The 19,893-nt window shown below is 43.2% G+C and overlaps 2 protein-coding genes across 3 annotated transcripts in view; both read left to right on the forward strand.

Annotated features, from left to right (window-relative positions):
• LOC142904391 (uncharacterized) overlaps positions 1 to 19,893 on the forward strand; it is a 329,108-nt gene that overhangs the window by 61,986 nt on the left and 247,229 nt on the right. The window lies entirely within an intron of this gene.
• zfand3 (zinc finger, AN1-type domain 3) lies at positions 7,109 to 19,316 on the forward strand. Of its 2 annotated transcripts, XM_076050382.1 has the most exons (6): positions 7,110 to 7,496; positions 10,637 to 10,677; positions 11,028 to 11,216; positions 12,458 to 12,523; positions 13,666 to 13,878; positions 17,142 to 19,316. In XM_076050382.1, the coding sequence occupies exons 1-6, from the start codon at positions 7,414 to 7,416 to the stop codon at positions 17,294 to 17,296; spliced, it is 747 nt and encodes a 248-aa protein (XP_075906497.1). In that variant the 5' UTR covers positions 7,110 to 7,413; the 3' UTR covers positions 17,297 to 19,316. The 2 variants fall into 2 exon arrangements, with proteins under 2 accessions (XP_075906507.1, XP_075906497.1); XM_076050392.1 differs by lacking the exon at positions 10,637 to 10,677 and having other exon boundaries at positions 7,109 to 7,496.

Genomic DNA, 19,893 nt, shown 5'->3' on the forward strand with positions numbered 1-19,893 from the left:
AATAATTGCATTAGTAAAGACTCGAAAAACAAAGTAATGGTCAAAATACAGAAATACAAGTGCTGCTGGTTCAAAGCAGGCCAGCATGAGCTCTTTGCTTCCTTTCAAACACCAAATAAAACAGTCAACACGCACCACAGAGAGAAACACGACCTGAGGATCAAAGTCAAATTTAATTAAAAAAACAAAAAAATAAAGCAAAAATAGTCCAGCGCTACAGCGCCTTAGCGAGATGGTACACTATTTATTTTTAATATTATCAGCTGCCAGAATAGACTCCCTCAGCTAAAGTGGTCAGAAGTTAAATGGCTAAAATGTAATTTTTTTTATGTAACAATGCTAAACGCAGCAGATTATTGTCCTGGTAACTGTGACCCCACATGAGGTCAGTATGCCTCAGTATAAGTAAGCTTAAGTGGAGGAGGCTTGAATTCACCAGATCTACACGTCTCATTGTTGAGACACAGGTTTGCGGTGTACACATGAGTGAGGCAACGGCTTCCTCTCCAGAAACTTCTAATTTTCCACGCCTGTGTCATTTCCTTAAGGCCACACAGGAAGCTCGTTATTAAGCTCAGTTGTTCCTGTTTATCATAGCCACCTTTTCCCCTCCGCCACCTCCTAATCATATCAGCAATTCACTGGCAGGATGGCGGAACATTAATATGCTAAATAATCTGATGAAAGTACATGTGCCGTCTTGCACACACACACACACACACACCCACACCCACGCTCGCACTCATGCTCCTGCACGGACGCACGGAGCCACGTTGACAGACGCGCACACACGCTACACTCAAATATCATCTCATTAATGGACAGACAGATCTGATGAGAACTCATCTGCATCTCATTATCATCACATTACTGCACTTTTCCAAATCAGTTACTCTTTTGCATTTGGATTCGAGCCCTGCAATCACCCGGCGACATTTTATAAAACTGCATTAGAATGTTTTCCTTTTGAACTTATGTTAAAAAAAAACAAAAAAAAAAACATAAAGTAGGTGCATGTGCCTTCGCTTTAGATGACCAGAGACAATCATTTTATACCTCAGGCGTTATTTCAAGTCTAGTCAAAGTTTCGATTTTCTGACATCCTGGGCTAACTCTGGATTTAGCTGGCACACTTGATATCCTAGCTTAAATGCACTTTGCTTATTGGAGGGGAAATTAAGGGACATTAACACCAAACAAAGGTGGGAGAAACTAGAAAGCATCACTTTTACATCCAGCAGAGGAGCCAGTTTTGTTTTTTTTTCTCCACATCACCTGTTTTTCTCCATTGGAGGGCACACTTGAACAAGCAGTGGCAGTAAAAGAGTCTGGAGCCAGTTGATGCTCTAATGTGGATCCATATCCATTCTGCCTCGTCACATTCCACAGATTTGTGTGTCACCCCCATCTGGCAACTTTCCCAGAAATGTCCTCACATTGCCTTTAGTGTTAAGAACATTATGAAAAAATGCTCTTCCTTTGAATTATTTTGTTTCAAATGACTCTACTCTCACAAATATCTCATCGATAACTCTCTTTGACAGCCTTTCTCCTGTAATTATTAGTGCCTGTTCATCCCCCACTTCTTTCCTGGTCAGCTGTAAGCCTGCTGTTGATTTACATGAAGTGATGTTTATGGGAAAAGGCTGTATAAAGTCATTTTTAAAGCCAGTGCATCAGCTCAGAGACACAACAACAGTGCCAATAACACTTCTCGCTTGCTCACTAATAATAATGATAATAATAATAGTAACAGTAACAATAATAATAATAATAATCAAAAATCAGAGTTAATTTCAATAGTTCATTATTTCAGTTATGCTAGTGGCGCTTGTGCGAGACTGTCAAAACACTCAATCAAGGATTTGAATTTTAAAACTTTTTCCAAAATTAAATTCACATGACAAGTTGGATTATCCTCTCCCATTTCACACACATGGTGTGTTCCAAATTTCCGTTCGGAATACTGCACTGTACTTTACTTTACTATACTATACTATACTATACTATACTATACTATACTATACTATACTATACTATACAGTATTTCACTAAATAAGTACAGCATAAATAAGCACAAAATGGCAGTGCACAATTTGGGTCACGACTGGCAGTGTTGATATTACTGCAGCACTCAATAAGTGTACTGCACTGAAGTGTACTAATGCACCTTCTCAGCAGAACTTTTCTCTTTCTCCCCTCCCCACACACACACTGTGCCGATGGTGCTGGATTTACATCTCTCCAGCCCAAAAACACTCATGTGAGGCAAATTAGGAACTCTAAATTGTCCGTAGGTGAGAGTGTGAACGGTTATTTGTCGTTCTATGTGGCCCTGTGATGAAAAGGTGACATGCAGGGTGTAACCTGCCTTCTCCTAATGACAGCTGGTATAGGCTCCAACTGACCGCCATGCCCCTTTGTGCAGGAGAAAGTGGGTATAGAAGATGGACAAATGGATGAATATTATCATTCTAACAAAAAGGACATCTACCAGAGATCGTTTAGCTTGCTAGCAATTAACTACAGCAGAACCTCAAATAGCAGCATGACTGATTTTTTTGTTGTTGTTGTTGTATATTTAGTCTTTCTTTGCACTTTTTTCTACCTTCCTCTCACAGTGCTTCTGTGTTGCTGACCTCTTCCCTGCCTCTTCTTCACTTTCAACCTCTCTGGCTCTTCCCCCACCTCTCACACACCCTCCCTCTAACCAGGGTTGTCTGTGAACCATTGATCTTACTCATCCTCCTCCATCCCCCTCCTTGCCCTACCGAGACTCTTTACAAACTTCAACGGAGTAACTTTGTGATTGTAGGGGTTGATGCCATTAGTGAACAATTACTCATTGGCCAAATCTGCAGTTTGTCTTACCTTTCAAATCTGCCAGCGCGTTTAATAAAAAGCTGTTTTTATCGATTTATAATTTTCACATTTGTATGCACCAAGTATAATACAACTACGCCTGTTTGGAAATGTCTGTGAACTGGAGAGAAATTTGAAATGCATATACGGAGGGGGAGGAAAAAAAATGGTGGTGCTTTCTAATTGTGTTGCTGTGTACGCTCCACTCTTGCACTCTCTGTAGTTTCTGGCTGTTTAGCGGCTCTTTGATCAGCAGATAGGGAGGTGCGGGGAGGCTGCTCACGCTGGCTTCGCGCCCTGCCTGATGAACGCGTGGCTCCATGGCACATCTGTACGCAGTGGGAGGCTAGTTGGTTGGTGGGTGTACCAGCGCAAAGTATGTGTGCATGCTTCCAAGAGTGGAAACAGAAAGGTGTCATATAGGCAGAAGCGTGTAAAGAAAGATGAAGAACAATCAGGAGTAATTAGGCAGCTGGTGGGACGGAGGGGCATCTTTTCTCAAACAAAGGGTCGCAAACAGCATTTAGCAGCTGCCTGGTGGGGGTCCCCTCTGATGTCTGCATCCTGTCTGCACCACACAGATGAAGTTATGATCTCGAGGCCTCCACGTCAAAGGACGTTTTTCTCATCTGCTGCTGCAGAGACCAAGTGCGTTGGCGCTTGCATCATGTTGTCACGATCCATCGACAGGCAGTGCAGCAGAGCCGTATTGTCCAATGCCTAATACCTGCAACATGCCGCAACAACAGGAAGCAGCGACATAGACAAACGTACTGAGCGGAATTTTGAGCAGAACTTGGCAGCTGCCTTTTTGGTAAATTGCGTCTCTCATCCCAAAGTGGAGTCGTTGTTATATTGTAACTGACGGTAAATACCTGTGAAATTGTTATTGCCTCTCCAATTCGATGACGCTGTTTTCACAATAATTTGGCTAAGCCTGATCCTGTTTTCTGATATGCACCCAGGGAGCCAATCTACAAGCCGTGGCCCGCCAAGTGTCAGACGGTCAATAACAGTGAGCCCACCTGGATACCTGGGGTTGGCATTAAAAGATAAGAAAGTGGCTCGGCCATGTTGCCTAACGTGCTCCGGTTAGATTTCCCATGCAATCCGAGAATTATCTCTGCCAGGGGGAGGGGGAGGGGTGAGGGGTGTTACGTCAAGGTAATGGGGAGGTAAAAGTAGAGTGCAGCTTGTGTTCCATTGCTTTTCTTGCACATACAACAAGACATTATAACCATGTGGAATGGTAGGAAGACCAAACTGCCCTGGGTCTCTTCGGTCATAATTGAAACCTACTGCAGAATCACCTTTTCACCCATAACGCAAACAGGACTGCTCGATGCCTTGCTCAATTATCCAAACTTTCACCCCTTTGATGTGGGCACATGTGAAAATGAATTTTGGATCTGTCCTTGTGGCAGGAGACTCTGGTGAAAGGAACAGGCCTTCAAGGAGCAATTGCTGCATCAAGGATAATTTTCTTTGCATCTTTAAAGAGCTGGGTCCGTGTCCCTCGGTGTGTCGAGCAAAGCCCGCAGAATATCCTTAACCACGTCCCTTTGTTGAGCAGAGAGGGGTCAAGAGACTGCCAGTTTAAGTTGTCATGCTCTATATGATATGAAATAGCGCTTCCACAAATCAAAGATAGCTGGAACAGGGATATACCACTAAACATATGATAGCACCATTCAGGCTATTTTTATCAAGCTGAATTTACGAACCCATGTTTGATCTGGTGTCTAATTAATTCCTTAAGTTCTTGTGTTTATAGAGAGGGGATAAGCTATATGGTGTGTAAGGAGATGGGCTGTGTCTTTGAAGTGGATTTCAGCAAATCTCTAGAGGACTTCCATGCCCGAGGCAGGACGAGGCTGTGGAGAGAGAACCGACAACCACTTTAACATTGTTGCATCCAAAACTGGGCCTCCATGGCCCATGTTTGCTTGGCCTAGTAACTCTTGTTATATGTTCTGACATGTGAACAACACATAAGGGGCAAATATATTGACCACAGGTGAGGAAAAAAAAGAAAGAAAATGGAAAAACAATTTAGCTTTGCCCTGGTTGAGATCGAGGGAAAGTAGCAAATAAGCCTTTTTGGGTGTCCCATTAGAATCAGGGCTCTTGGCTATCCTGAAAAACAAGATTCTGCAATCCTCTGTGGAATGCTCCTCCCTGTGCCGAACTAGCTAATGAGCCATCAGGTATCTATCTTCGTTCCACTACAGGCTCACTTGTCCTTCCCTGCAGACACAAGCTACTTCTGAGGAGGTCTCGCTGAGGGGAATCCAACCTCCTGGCTTTACAGCAGTGTTGCATTCCCCCCGCCCGCCCTGGAAGTCATTTCGAGGTGAAAGCAGAAGGCTGTGCTGCGATGCTGTTGGGGATGGCATCATCAATATTTGTGAACATGAAGCAACTTCATTCCACAGAGCCAAACAGCAGTGCCGCTTTAATCAGTGCAGGCAAAAAAATAAAAAAATAAAAAATCTTAGGCGTTACATGCAACAGGTTACACACTAGTCTGAGTGGTGATTCACTCGTTACCTGGACTTAGCAGTACACACACGCCTCTTGCTTTGTTTCTTTTGTCTTGTCTCAACTTCATAGAATGGACTTCTGTTATGAGTTCAAAGGCAGTACATGAATTATGGAAATCTTTCTTTCTGTCTCTCTGTCTCTCTCTCTCACACACACACACACACACATATATGTGCATGTGTATATACAAATTTCAGTGGGACTGGTCTGACCCGCTGCTGCAATTACAAATTAGTTGACAAGGTTGCTTGTTGTTGATGTTTCCATGTTTAGGCCATTTTTCTGTTTCTAATTAGGACTTTGTATATAATACGTGTTATTCTGTGCCCGATGATGAAGGCTTTTGCCAACACTGTGAAACAGGGAGTTTTTTGTTTTCATTAGCCAGGACACCTGCTGTGCTGTCTGCTGCTGCATGAGCTCATGGCTTTTGAGGAGTCACTTTCGAAAAACAACTTTGGCTGGAGGCAGAAGGGAGGAGCTGATAGCCTTTAAGGCCAAGGCTGAAGTTTTAGAGGCACGTTTTAACGAACGCATGTTGATCTAATTGTCCAGTGTGAGGGAAGAAATACTTTAGATCGCCTGAGCGGGGCCGTATATATATATATGACCTGCTATGCAAAGCTAGATAGGCAATTGATATTGTTGAACTGTCGTCATCTCTGACTCTCCTTGATAGCATCTTCTGCAATAAACATTTCTGTTTAAGTGCTCCTTCTCCTCAGACTTCATTGCTGCGGCTCATTGGATTTTCCCTCGCAGTCCCTCTTAGAATCCCAGTGTTGGATGATGGCCAGATTTCAAGGCCATCCATGCAATAATTCTGCAGTTATTTTATTCCAAAGCCTGAATGGTGTTACACAATCAGACTGGAGGTCATCCTGAAAGACTGGCTGACATCGCCACTATGAGGCAAAGGGGATAATTAGACATTAACTCCATATCAAGTTAATATATGTATATTTTGCAATCAACATTGACCCTTCACCACAGTAGTGTTTTGGATCTCAAACAGCAAACATACAAATGTCAGGGGCTCGTGCAAATCTTGTTCAAAATGTCTGAATTCAGGTTTCTTTCTTCAATAGGAAGCGTCACCGTGCATTAAATCTTGATTGGTAGCAGTCAATTCAATTTATGCAAATGCAGCTAAATAAAGTTCTGATTTGACACTTTTGACACGTGCTCCACTCACTTGTCTATAAAAGACATGTGAAACAGTTAGACAAAATAAACATTTCTTGGGCTCTGTAACTAAGCAGCAGATGCAACCCTCCAACCTTTTCTTCTCTTTAAAATAAATGAATAAATAAATACATTTCAAAAGATGCATTTAACACAAAAAGATACAAAAATGAATGAATGAATAAATTAATATATAAATGTTTTAAAAGATGCACTTAATGCAAAGAAAATACATTCAATAAATCGAAACAAATTCAGGCTGATGGTTTCCCCCCCCGTCACATTAGCTATTAGTATGGATTGTACCATAACAACTTAAATACTCTTAAAAAGTTAAACCCTGAAATAATGAGCAAGTAAAAAAAAAAAAAAAAGCGACTTCGCAATTTAATCGGAACCCCCCCGATTTTTTTTTTTGCATGTTATAGTTTATTACAGCTTTCTGTGTTAACCTAATTCACGAAGACGCACGGTGCAACTTTTGCTGGCTCAGTCTCGCACAGCTCCCCTCTGCGGTGATGGTTCGCTCCGTACTCCAGCTGATCGGCCAGGATTCCCCCGGTGGCCCTGTCGGTTGTCGCCTCTGACGGGCTCCCGTGTCCCCGACGCCTTCTCAAAACGGCCGCGAAACTGGCACGACTGGACCCGGCCGCCTCATCTCCCTCTCCTCTGAAGAAGGATAATCTGGCAAGGGCTGTCGTCTCTGTATTTTAGCCAAAAGACACGGGAAGGAGGGGGCGGGGGGGCTGAACACTAATACGAGGCCCTCACTTCATCCACGGATTCACCTGCTACACGGAGAGCCTCACACGGCGGAGCGACATGGGCGACACGGGGAGCGAGGGCAGCAAGCCTCCGAGTAACGTTAATGTCGTGCCGCCACGCTGCCCCTGCGGCTTCTGGGGGTGAGTCGATGGCGAAATTCCTCACGAACGTCTGCATGATGTGGCTCTCTCTCGGCAGGGGCTAGCAGAGTGGCTAGCCTCGGCTGCTAAAACAGGGATGAGCTGCTTTTCTCGTTCTTAACAGCCCTCCTCCCCTCCCCATTGTTTTGTAGCATTAGCTATTGGCTAGCGAGCAGCCGGCCTCGGAAGCCTCTCGTTAAAAAGACGCAGGGCTGTGGGGGGGAAAGAAAGAATACAAAGAAAAGCCCTATGTACTATGTCCTCATCATATGTGACAGTTGTGACGGCGATATAAACAAGGGTCGCCAGAGTATTGTCAAGTCGCTGACGGCACAGGGCAGCTGTCACTCCGGTGTTGTGACGGAACTTGGGCTTGAAACATTTTTGTCCACTTATGGCGAAGTTATACGATACGACCGGCTTGCCTGAATACTACAGTATTCTATGTGATACTAAAAGGAGGTTTGAGATGAAGATGCCCATTGTGACAATGAAACTGCCGTACCATCTTTCGTTGTTCTGCCATATTCTATTTGCACAGTCACTGGATTGTATCCGCACACACAGTCTCACCCCAATCATCTTGTTCTGCTTAAGCTTAAACCTATTCTACAGTTTAATTACTCTCGAATACTATAGTTTAGTGATAATACTAATCACATTTCACTGTTTGGCCCCCGTACTTGATGACAAGTTAAAGTTCTCAACCAACCTTTTCACTCTACCTTTGAGAATGTAACCATTGCGTTGTCACAAAGGGCACAGATTCCTCTCCCGTGTTAGTGACAGCACTCCCAGACATGTGTTCATTTTGCCCTTTGAGTAAAGGCAAGACAAATGGAAGGTCCAACAAAGCACTGCTTTTAAGCAGCAAGCTCAAACTATGACTATTTTTTTATGTTGTGGCATGTAAGAGCACACACAGCTAAAAGTTAATACTTAAGAAGAAACATTGATCATGAAAGCTTCCATGTCGTGCCCCACTAACTAACACCCTTCTATTATCAAATCTATTCTCTATTGATATTGCTGGTATTGATAATTTATAATGTAGCTGTTTTTGCTATTGACATCAGATCTATATCTGCACACATTGGTCACATAAGTCCAAAGACATGCCTCATTACATGCATATATATATATATATATACATATATATATATATATATATATGTATATATATATATATATATATATATATATATATATATATATATATATATATATATATATATATGTACATATAATGGAATTTGATATGTACGTGTGTGTGCATGTAGGCAAGAGTGTATACTCATACATACATGTTTGTTGATAAAATGCCAGAATACACAGCGCATATACAAATATAGTTTTTCCACAGGTATAAAACTTTGTTTTAGAGGAGGTAGCAGGTAACGTTTGTGTTCTATTTGCAAGAAGTCATTTCCAGTTCACTGGTTCACTTCATACCAAATTGCTGCGGAAAGGTGACATAGTTCTGCTTCCTGTCAGTTCTAATCAGAGGGGCTCATTAGTAAGCAGGGCAGCCCTGCTCTGAAGCTGACCGATTGTCTTTTCTCACATAGTTCCTTCATCAGTCTAATTTCATGTCTTCTGATTATTTAAAGATCCCATATTATGCCCCCCCCCCCTTTTTTTTTCTTCTTTTTTTTAAATCTTTAGTTTTCTCCCTGGAGTCCAAAGGAGCAGTTTCATTTATTGAAGCTCAAAAGGAACTCTGTAGATGTCCAGAAAACATCATGGTCAACCTTTTCTTTATACTCCTGTACTGTGGAAGTTCCTCATGTTTGTCAGGATACATAAACAAATTGGCTGATGAGGACACAGAGGGCGGAGTGAGCAACGCTATCAGTGCCCTTTGTGACAGCACATGGGTCTGTGTTCCAGCGTTGTGTGTCTTTCTGCATGGATAAGGAAGAAAAAGAATGCTTTTTGAGGAGTTAATTAACTGACTAATTGTTAGAAAGTATAGGTAAAGTACATTTTGCAAAAATATTTCACCTTTTACAAGTAAAACTGGACTTACAGTGTAGCCTGCACATATTTTTAAACTTTAGTCAGTGTCCTATGTCAAGGGCCCTCCTCAGTCCTTATGTGTTCCCTCTGACTTATCCATGCCCAGGAGAAAACACACACACATGCACATTGACTGCAGCTGACCGTACACTCACAAAATGAGGACAAAGGTGTGCACCTAAAATAAATAGAATGTGATTGATAGCGGTGACCGTCACGTTCCTTGCACAGATAGTGAAGTCAAGGGCCCCAGTGGAAAATGAGAGGAGCCCTCTCAGGGGAATGCCAAAGTCACGCTTCGTGGAGGAGTTGTGCTGCTTAAAATGGCAAGAGTCAGAAGTCAGCGCCTTAAGAACAGTTGCATTGCGTCCAAGATTTCTATCCAGGATCAGGGAGGCTGAAGGTGACTGTTAAATTAACTGTTAGATTAATCATTCAACGAAGAAGGATTGTGGAGTTCTTACATCCATTACTTGTACTTTTTTTTTTTTTGGTAAGGAACCATTTCTAACTCTTACCTACTTGTTTGATCACATTGTAAGACTGCATCATACTGGAAAAAGCAGTAACAATAATTTCAATTGAGATTACGTAATGAATTTTGACAAGATCACAACACTGTCGCTTTCTGGGAAATACAATCAAGAATATTCACACTGCCATAGTGTTATTTTCAGTATGTGCGTGTCAAGCTGCCCCGACATTGCAGCAGCTCTGCCTTCAGCTCTCCCGGATGAGTGTAGTGAGATACACTGAAGAAACACAGTTTCAACGGTTTTATTTCTTCTTTTTTGTTTTTTTTTTGGAATGAAGAAATCATTGTATACTTCAACTTTTGTTAGAACGATGTAAATGATTCAAACATGATAAGGAGTTTAGCTCAAGTCATCTGAGATGCTATGCTGATTTTCATTTTTTTTTTTTTTTACTTTCCAGGTTTTTGACAGTCATGTCTTTTCACTTTGTTTGAGGAAAATATGTGAAAAAGGGTTTTCTTGCACTGTCTAGACAAAAAAAAGAAAAAAAGAAAAAAAAAATCACCAGAAGGCATGTGCTAGTTTTAAAGTTCATAGAAGACTTTTTAACCATCCTAATTATGTATCTGTTTTTTTTTTCTGCAGCTCTAGCAAAACTATGAATCTCTGCTCAAAATGTTTTGCGGGTGAGTTCCTGTTCTTTTGCATGTGGGTTCTGTTGACTTACCGTGTGCCCAGCTTATAGTGAGGTAGAACTAGTGCGGCTCAATCTTGAGAGTGAAAGTTGTTTCACTTCTGACAGTGATGTGTCCAGCTGGAATGGACTAATACATTCTTTAAAATTTGCTTCGCAAACATTAGCCAGGGACTTCTTTTTGCTTAAAACTTTTTGACACAGTACTCGACAGACTTGTCTTTCATGATCGTGCAGTGCCAAAAATCGTGGATGTGGACGTTTGAAATGCAATGAACAGCCCAGACATAATGACTTTCCTCCATGACATACCCCCAAACCCTCCTTTTCTTTTCCTCACAGACATTCCGAAGAAACAACCAGGAGATGAGTGTGCACCAAAGACCTCCTCAAACTCCAGCAGCAGCCAGGTGGACATGTACTGTAACGAAACAAACGGCAGCATCAGCCAGTCGCTGATTTCGACAGCAGACACAGAAGAGGAACCGTCGCCAGGAGGGACGGGAGCGACGTCTTTACCTGCTCAGGATGGTAAAAACAATCTTAAATAGCCATTGTTTTTTCAGCAAGAGAAGTATCATTTTAGGCAGGATACTAAAACGGTGCGTTTCTGTGGAAGGTTGTAAACAGAGGGCTAACTGGTCATTTAGAGTTATTGGAAAATCACTTGTGGAATGGAAAATGTATTGAATAAGGGACCTTTTTAATCAAAATGCTGTAAAACTTGATCGTGGGAAGCCATGATTTTCGTGCTCCCCGCTGCTCTAAAACACTTAAAATGTTCTTGTGTTTCCGAGGAAAACTGCTGTTCCCTGCCTACAAACTCGGCATTCAGGCTGCTGCAGTGTCCCTGCCCTGGTTTGCTTTGTCCTCATAGCAGAAAATAGAGAGACTGATAGCAAAGGGCATCTCGTCAGACGTAGAGGTTCCAAGAGGACACCTGCAATTTGGAAACCATCAGTCATCTCGGGACTGTCACGAGGTTCTTTGTTGAGGCTAACCTGGTGCAGGGCAGTGTCGGCCCAAAGGTCTTCGCTTCCAGACTTGTTGTGTACACACCGACTCACAACACGGCTCATAATTGTTCACCATGCATTTAATTAAAACCCCTCTTTTGAAAGCTACTTGTACTAGCTTGCATAAAATTGACATCTTCTATGTAAAACACTGGACAGAAGTCATAAACGTCAGTTGCAGGCATGTTTATTTTTTCAAAACACAAGTTTCAGTGTTGTCGGCCTGTTAAATTGACTTACTGGGGGAGGGGGCCTGGGGGAGTTTGGGTGGTGAGCTCTTTGTGTATTAGTCTCTCTTGATGGCAAATAGGCTGTATTTTGGATCGAGCTTTTTCTTCCAAGTAAACAAGTCAGTGCCAGAAACACATGGATCATCTACCAAGAGAAAGAGGGAGAGAATCAGAGCACGATAAAGGATTTCTTGCTCCCCAGTCACGGCCTTTTCATTGTGCTGCTATGAGGAAAGCGGCACCACGGTATCCCGGCAACCACCACAAGACTGCCTTTCAGCTGCTCAAGCTGTTAGAATTTTAAACCTTCAGTTGCCATAACTTCCATTTAGGGCAATTGACCACATGACTTTGCCTGTCAATCAATTGCACTCATTTTTTTTTTCTTCAGCCAACTGTCTTTAACAGTTAGTCTAATTTAGTCCAATATCCGCATGCATTCAAGTTCCCTCTTTAATGTTTCCTTTCTTCTTTGATTTTGACCTTTTCTCTCCCTCATTTCATGTCCACGCTCTCTCTTTTTCAGAAGCAACCACCACGGACGACGTCTTCAGTTCGCTATCAACCCCGACAAAGCGCTCCTTTGACTCAGGTGGGCCTGAGCTTAGTCACTTCTCCTCAGTGTGTGTGTTTTCCATTGTGCTTGTCATGACTGCTTTAGGGGAGTGGACTTATCAACATCGCTGCACTGGCATCGAATGGGCTGGTGGTTTTCTCAGCGTTGTGAAAGAAAAAACAAACTAAACAGAAGCAGAGATTTAGATCTAAACGACTACCTCAGGTTTGAATAGATCTGATCCCATCTATTTTATACCTTTACTTATGCTGCTGCGCTGCATTGTCATGGAATTATGTCCCTACTTCCTGCCGAACCCAGTGTATGTCCATGTAAAATGGGGCCTGTGGCTTCACTCATTGAAATCCCTCTATATATCTCTTTGCGAATGTTACCTCAGAAAGAACTAGACACTGCTAAAGTGGCCACGGAGACGACTCGGGACAACGTAGACGGCACACATGCACATGTTCGGACTCCTCTCCACCTCACATAGAAAATCAATCACTGGCCGAGGCTGCAGAGATCCGGCTGCTCTGCTTGGCCTAGTTCTCAGAGATTTATTGAGCGCTGATCAGCATTTGCCCCGTCCAGGGGGGAAAAGTCTGCAGGATTGATGAGAGAAGCTGAGTTGAAATTCCAGCCGACCGGTGGAACTCGCCTCACGCTCCTCCTGTCTCGGGTGCAGGATTGACTGTAATCTAACGCAGGAGAAGCATTAATCTCCCAGAGAGGTATTTTTGTTCCAGGTTGTGTTTATCTGTTCTACTCTTGTTTCAGGCCACACTAAATCAAAATAGCTGCTTTCATGGATTAATTAAACGCTGTTACGGAGTTTGATTTATGTGTGATTTTGCGAGCTTTTTCTTAAGATTCTTGGAAAGTGCTGCTGCCGTCTTGAACAGAAGAATAATGTCCTCCACATCATGTTGTTCACTTTTTGTAAATCTCAATTAATTCTTCTCAAGAACATGTGTTTCTCACAGGTGTTGGTCACGGTTATTGCATTGCTCGCCCTTATGGAATAAAGCTGTCAAACATCATCTGTCATCTTCGGGAGCTGTTGTTTTTGCTTTGATAAATGAAATAAATCGGAGCCACTTGAGCAAAGGTAGCGCGGTTATCGCCGCTATTAGCCTCTCTTTGACCTTCCTGCTTGCTCTTGTTTGTGCCTCCAGCCTCAGGGTCAGAGAGCGACGCCTCACCCGAGAAGCGAGCGAGAGCGAGCGAGTTGCCACAGTGCGACGACTCTTCGTCATCATCTTTTTCGGCGGCGTCGTCCTCGTCGTCTTCGCCTCGCAGCGGATCCAAACAGCGGAGCCGCAAACGTTGCCATCGCTGCCAAACCAAACTGGAGCTGGTGCAGCAAGAGCTGGGTTCCTGTCGCTGCGGTAGGGTGATCTCAACATTTCACATCCACAAATGCATAGATATGCTCACCTCGAGTTGTGCAGGGCTGCATGATGATTGTGACTAATTGATGACTAATTGTTGGAAAAAAGCAAACAAAAAAAATGCAAAGTGCAAAGCAGAATCAGCAGAATAAGCTCGGCACTTTATGTTGTGTAGGGGGAAGAGCTTTGGGTAAAGAGGGTGACATTGTTTCTGTTTTGAGGTCATTTGGTTTGAAATAGGCTGAAATGGACAAAGCATTCATTTACTGCAGTCGTACCAATTGAGAAAAACTCTTTAAATAATTTCTCCTACAAAAACACAAATTTCTGCATGAAATGCAGTGAAACCTCGGTTATACTGCCAAGAAAGGTGGTAGATGTTAGAGTGACATCATCAGCCACTTCTGATCATTGCATTATGATTTAAATTACATATTTTTGTAATATTAGATCCACAAATACATATTTGGCTGACGACACTTAAATGTTATCCCCCCCCCCCATTGCAGTTAAATATATTGACTAGCTTTGCATATGATCACTCATTTGTGGATGGCTGGAGTGGGTTTGCAGGCCCTCGGGGGGCCAATACAGAAAGCCTGGATGTTTCACATTGCACATAAAGCATAAGCCAATTACCTCTAACAATAATGCAGTTTAAACCAATACTGGGCCCGGCTAATCAACTTGTTTGCATACAAATTACAGCCCTTAAAAAGTGGCGGCTCTTCGCCGCTTCAAGACCATCTGCTTGGAAGCGTGTAATCATTTCCAAATTGGAAATTGACCTGCCTTTTCTTCTTACCACCAGGCGCTGTTGTAATGCACGGGCCATCCGTTACTAATGCTGGCCGTGAAAATGTAGTCAACATAACTTCAATGGCCGGAAGGGGGGGTGGGGGGGGCTGCAATTACAGCCGCCTCCCACTTTTGCAGATTGCTTCACTAAATGTTCCCCTCAGAACGAAATCATTCTAACCAAAGAATGCAGTGGCAGTGAGTTGAAAGCACAAAGAAAGACGTTTACGTTGTAAGTCGCGAGGAAACGTGATCTGTATGATCCACAGTCGGCAGATCTCAGCTGTTGCATGTTGACTGTGTGTCGGAATACAAGCGTGGCGCCGGAATGCTGAAGCCAGCTGGATCAGGCCGGTTCTTTTCTGCTTTCCAGACGCTTGACTCCTTATATTGCCTGGCACTCTGCCATGTCCTCCAATTGTAAATGGTAATTCATAGTCTAATAAATTACTTGTTCAGTAAATTAACTATAAGGCCTCTGTGCTTGACGTCTAACCAAAACAGGAAGTAGTATCTGCTGAATTTAAGCAGGCTGCTGCTCTCTTACAAAAATAATTTGTCAGTTTATAAGTCAGCACGAGGCCAGCATCCATCATACGCATTGTTTTGCTTCTGAACACGGTCCACTTAGAAGAAAAACGTTCTTCTAGCAACAGTTGCAAGGTTTGGAGCTCTGATTAGTGAGAAAGCCTCAGATTTTGCATTGTTGTGAGTTTAGAATAAAGATAGAATCCCTCAGTCATGAGAGCATTTTGTAGCACAGCATAATTACTTGGCCTTACTGACTTGCTGCAGGTGTAAACAATTTGCCTTGAAAATTACAACAATAATTGGGTTTGTTGTTTCGCTGTGTGTATTCAAAGAAAGAGTTTTATTTATTTATTTATTTATTTTATTTTTTTTTACCTTTTATGTCATGAGTAGTTGAAGACATCTTAAATTGGCATGTAAACCTGCAGACTCACTGATTTGGAGCATTTTCACAATCTTGAAAGTTAACCCAACTGTACAATTAGTTTGCAATTTAAGTGTGAGTTTTTTTTGGTTATTATTTCACTTACTTGCGGCGGCATTTGCAGTTTGTCTTAAGCCAACGGTATGGGAAAATGTTTTAGTAATAAATGCACCTAACTTTCATACAGATGATAAAACAGAAATTGACCCAAAACCCCAATAAACACTCTGTGAATATGAATATCTGTGTGCATTTCCATGTAGACGGCCTGTCTTTTCCCCTGCGCTGCGGAAGCTTCCGTTTCCATTGGCCTCTCCTGTGCGGCCCGGCTCTCTTTCTCTACAGTGCGCCGCGCTGTAATCACGGAGGTTTTAATTGCATAGAAACCAGCTGTCAAGCCGCACCGTTAATCGCCATTTATTGGGTGCCGGCGGTGTTATTACGCGTATTAATGAATGAATGGGAGGCGATGAGGGCTAACGAGCTTCTCCGAGCTTATCGAGCCTCTGACAGCGGCAGGGGCCTTTTGTTGGGTGAGAGCCGCTGCAGACACAGTGTGTCACCGAGAAGCTTGCTGCTCGTCTGCCTTCGCTGAATGAAGCCCCCCCCCCAACCCTCCTCTAAGAGGAAACGATCAAACCAGTGGTGTAGTCTGCGTGACACGCAGGTATACACCGTATAACCACTAGAAAAGGTTCCGAATTACCGTACAACCACTAACAAATGTGCAAAGACACGGATCAGTGTGTATATGTCTTTCCTGTTTCTAACTGTGATTAAAACAATGTTTTATGTTCTGATGTGTTTGAGAGTCAGCCATTGGCTTATTAGTGCTTTGTCCTTTGTGTCATTTTGAAGCCGCTGCTGCTGGACAGATGTGTACAGATGTGTATAGCCACTAGAACAACAAACGCAAATTAGCGCCGCACGTGGACAAGTGGGTCTAAACCACACCCTCAGAGTCCAAGATGGCGGCCCATTCATTTCAACGAAGTTGCTCACCCAGCGCATACGATGATAACGTTTTTGACTTCTGCATTAATGGGCCGATAGAGCATGCGCAGTAGTGTCACTTCCCATCATGCCTCTGTAAGTCACATGATCTATTTGGCCAATCAGAGCGACACTGACAGACACGTCAGGATGCAGCCAATCAAAACGAGCCGAGACACAGCAGCACGTCCGACGTCCTGGTGTCACGCTGGGAATAAACTCTTTTCTGGTGATTTCTGGTGTTTTTTAAACGACTAAAAGACCATAACTGAAAAATCTACAATACAAAGATTTGCTATGAACCGCGTTCCAGGTCACAGTCGTCCTGTCCTCCTGTTTTAAAGGTGTTTATTTTTGTATTTCAGTTGATGGGAAAAATGCTTTTTGGGACCATGGGATTTTTTTTGCTGCAGTACCTCGAGTGGCCACTGGGAAAATCGTCATTTCCCCAGAATCCAGTTCTTATAATACATCCATGATCTAAACAAGCCCCTCTCCTCTTCTCCCCCGCTAGGCTTTGTCTTCTGCATGCTCCACCGGCTCCCGGAGCAGCACGACTGCCTGTTCGACCACCTGGGCCGCGGTCGGCAGGAGGCCGTCCTCAAGATGGTCAAGCTGGACCGCAAGGTGGGCCGCTCGTGCCAGCGCATCGGGGAGGAGTGCTCCTGAGCACACGCACACACACCAGACAACCTCCGGGCTCTCGGACTGCTTCCTGAATTAGTTTTAACCCCTCCCTCCCCCCCACCCGTTCCGCCGCTCCCGCCCCCTTCTCTGTTTTCTAGCTCTCCTCAATTTGTTTTTTTGTTTTTTTCTCTGAAAAACTAAAAAAAAAAAAACAGAAATCAAAAAAAAGATTTAACCTGCGTCTTGACTGTTGACCCGATGGCATCCCCGCTGCTCGAGGGGGCTTTTGGGTACAGAAAAAAAAACAACAAACAAACAAAAAAAAAAACACGCCATCCACAGGAATTTGTGCAACAAAGGACAGCGGATGAAGTAAAACTTCTTTACCCTCTTTTGCAAGCTTTTGACTGGACGCGTTTGGGGGCAGAGGAGAACGAGCGAACGTGCGAGGAAGAAGAAACGGGCTCCCGGTGACGAGTTCTGACTTTACACTTTACCTCAAAAACAAACAAAACAGGAAGTGACGACGGGAGAGTGGAGCAGGAAGAGGGCGGAGGGATTGGTCGCCCCCCTTTTGACGCTTTTGGCGCTCCGTGTGGACTCTGCTTTATACCTCAGATATAAAATTGAAAGAAAAACAAAAAAACAAAAACAAAACGGACATGAGCTGCTTTGCGCGCTTGAGCGTGAACTCTGCGATGCAAACCGAGCTGGCCGGCCTCGGTTGAAGTCGGTGTCTTTTACCTCCCGGCTGAACCTTCACACCGCTGAGATTTCACAAGACGCAACCACCGAGTCAGTCAGTCACCCGCCTCAGGTTTTTTATGACGCCCAAGTCCAGTTCTCACTGCCCACCGTCTCCTACCCCCCCAAGCCACCCCCTTGTTTCTCCTCCACGAGACGAGACCCCCCCCCCAACCCCCTCTTCATGTTCAAACTGCTCCACAGGTGTTGGGACGTGTCCACCAGGTCAGACATCATCTGTGGGTTTGCACACGTCACTGAACTGTCTTCTGTGTTCGGACGGAAAAAATTGGCCTGATCGGTCCCCTTATTTTCTACAGTAGCGCCCTCCCCCACCCACTCCCTACACACACACACACTCACCCCCACAGACCCACCCCACCGTGCCCTATGTGTGGATTTTCAAGCGCTGGATGTGCACAAACTTCAGGAAGACAGACAACTGACTCTCCAGACGCTTTTCGCTCTTTGTTCACACGTCTCCTGTGCTTTTGCAAATACACACACACACACATGCACGCACACGCACAGGTGTGCGCGCGCGCGCACACAGACACACACACACACACTCGTATGTTGTTGCGTTCGCTTGTTGGCTGTTGTTCACGTTGAGCGCAAGCCGGTAAAGTTGATTTTGGGCTCTGAAATGTCTGCCGGCCACTCTGAGGTTTAAGAGGGACGACTTTCGGTTCAGTTTTTTCATCATGTCTTACACATTTATTACAGTTATTCGCATCAGTTATGTTTTGAATTTTGCCGTCAGCTCCTGGCATATTTGGCATATTTGTTGTTTTTGTTTTTTTACACTACTGTTCAGCTCTTCTGTTTTCTTCCCCAGTTAGTATGATGAGCCCACACGGACTCTCCTTCTGGGCTTTACTTTCCTGTCCTCGCTCCCTCCTTCCCCATTGCACTTATTGATCGCTCTATTTTTCTTTATTTTGTTTCTCTCTGTGCCCCTCGCCGCCTTCATCCATCTTGTAAGGGGGGAAGGCGGCAGGACGGGCGGCAGAGTTTGGAAAGTTAAAATCAGCAAACAATTACTTTCCAAACCGTTACCTGGCAAACTGTGGAAGGAATGAACAGAAATTGGAATTATGAATGATTGTTTTGTATCTGAAAAACCTTATTTAACCTTGCTTTTTTTGCCCTTCACCTAACCGTTCTTGTGAAGAAATATTTTATTTGGGTGTAATTTGGCTTTGAAAGGGGAAAGAAAAACATGGAAAGAAATCTATTTTTTGTTTTCAGTGCTTCTCTTGCTTTTCCTCATCAGCTCTTTCCTTTAACGAGAAAGAATAAACTGGAATAGACAAAGTGCTCTCATCTTTGGCGTGCTTATTGGAACAATGGATGGAATGATACATATATATATATACATATATATATATATATATATATACATATATATATATATATATATACACATATATATACACATATATATATATATATATATATATATATATATATATATATATATATATATATATATATATATATATAATTTCATCCATTTCATATATTAATATTTATGTACACATATTACACACATGTATAACCATATTTTGTGTCTTTGTTTTTTCATTGAAATGTAAACATCTGCTTACTGCCAACAGTTTTACTCTCAAGCTCCTCTTATTTACTGAAAGAATCCATCTGACTGTGTGCGGGAGAAGACGGTTACTTGTTAATAGAGGATTTTAGGCGATTTAAGAGGTTTCTGATGGCAGTGGTGAATCTGGTGGGCTGGCTGCACTTAATCAATGATGTGAGAAAAAAAAACATATGTAGCCACGATTAAAAGACTCCTTCAAAGACAGACGTTGGCCATCCGCCAGCATGAACGTATGCAGTCTGCTGCACTGCCCTTTGCCCGCACCAAATTGTATGGA

This window comes from Nelusetta ayraudi, unplaced genomic scaffold, assembly GCF_046127955.1.
Source record: "Nelusetta ayraudi isolate G7.1 ecotype Tasmania unplaced genomic scaffold, CSIRO-AGI_Nayr_v1 ptg000005l, whole genome shotgun sequence".
NCBI lineage: Eukaryota > Metazoa > Chordata > Actinopteri > Tetraodontiformes > Monacanthidae > Nelusetta > Nelusetta ayraudi.

Excerpts from the sequence above, each read along its gene's own strand:
- zfand3 (XM_076050382.1), top strand. The coding sequence starts at position 7,414 with ATGGGCGACACGGGGAGCGAGGGCAGCAAGCCTCCGAGTAACGTTAAT. Across the intron at positions 7,497-10,636 it reads TGCCCCTGCGGCTTCTGGGG|CTCTAGCAAAACTATGAATC; the intron begins GTGAGTCGATGG and ends TTTTTTCTGCAG. Across the intron at positions 10,678-11,027 it reads CTGCTCAAAATGTTTTGCGG|ACATTCCGAAGAAACAACCA; the intron begins GTGAGTTCCTGT and ends TTTTCCTCACAG.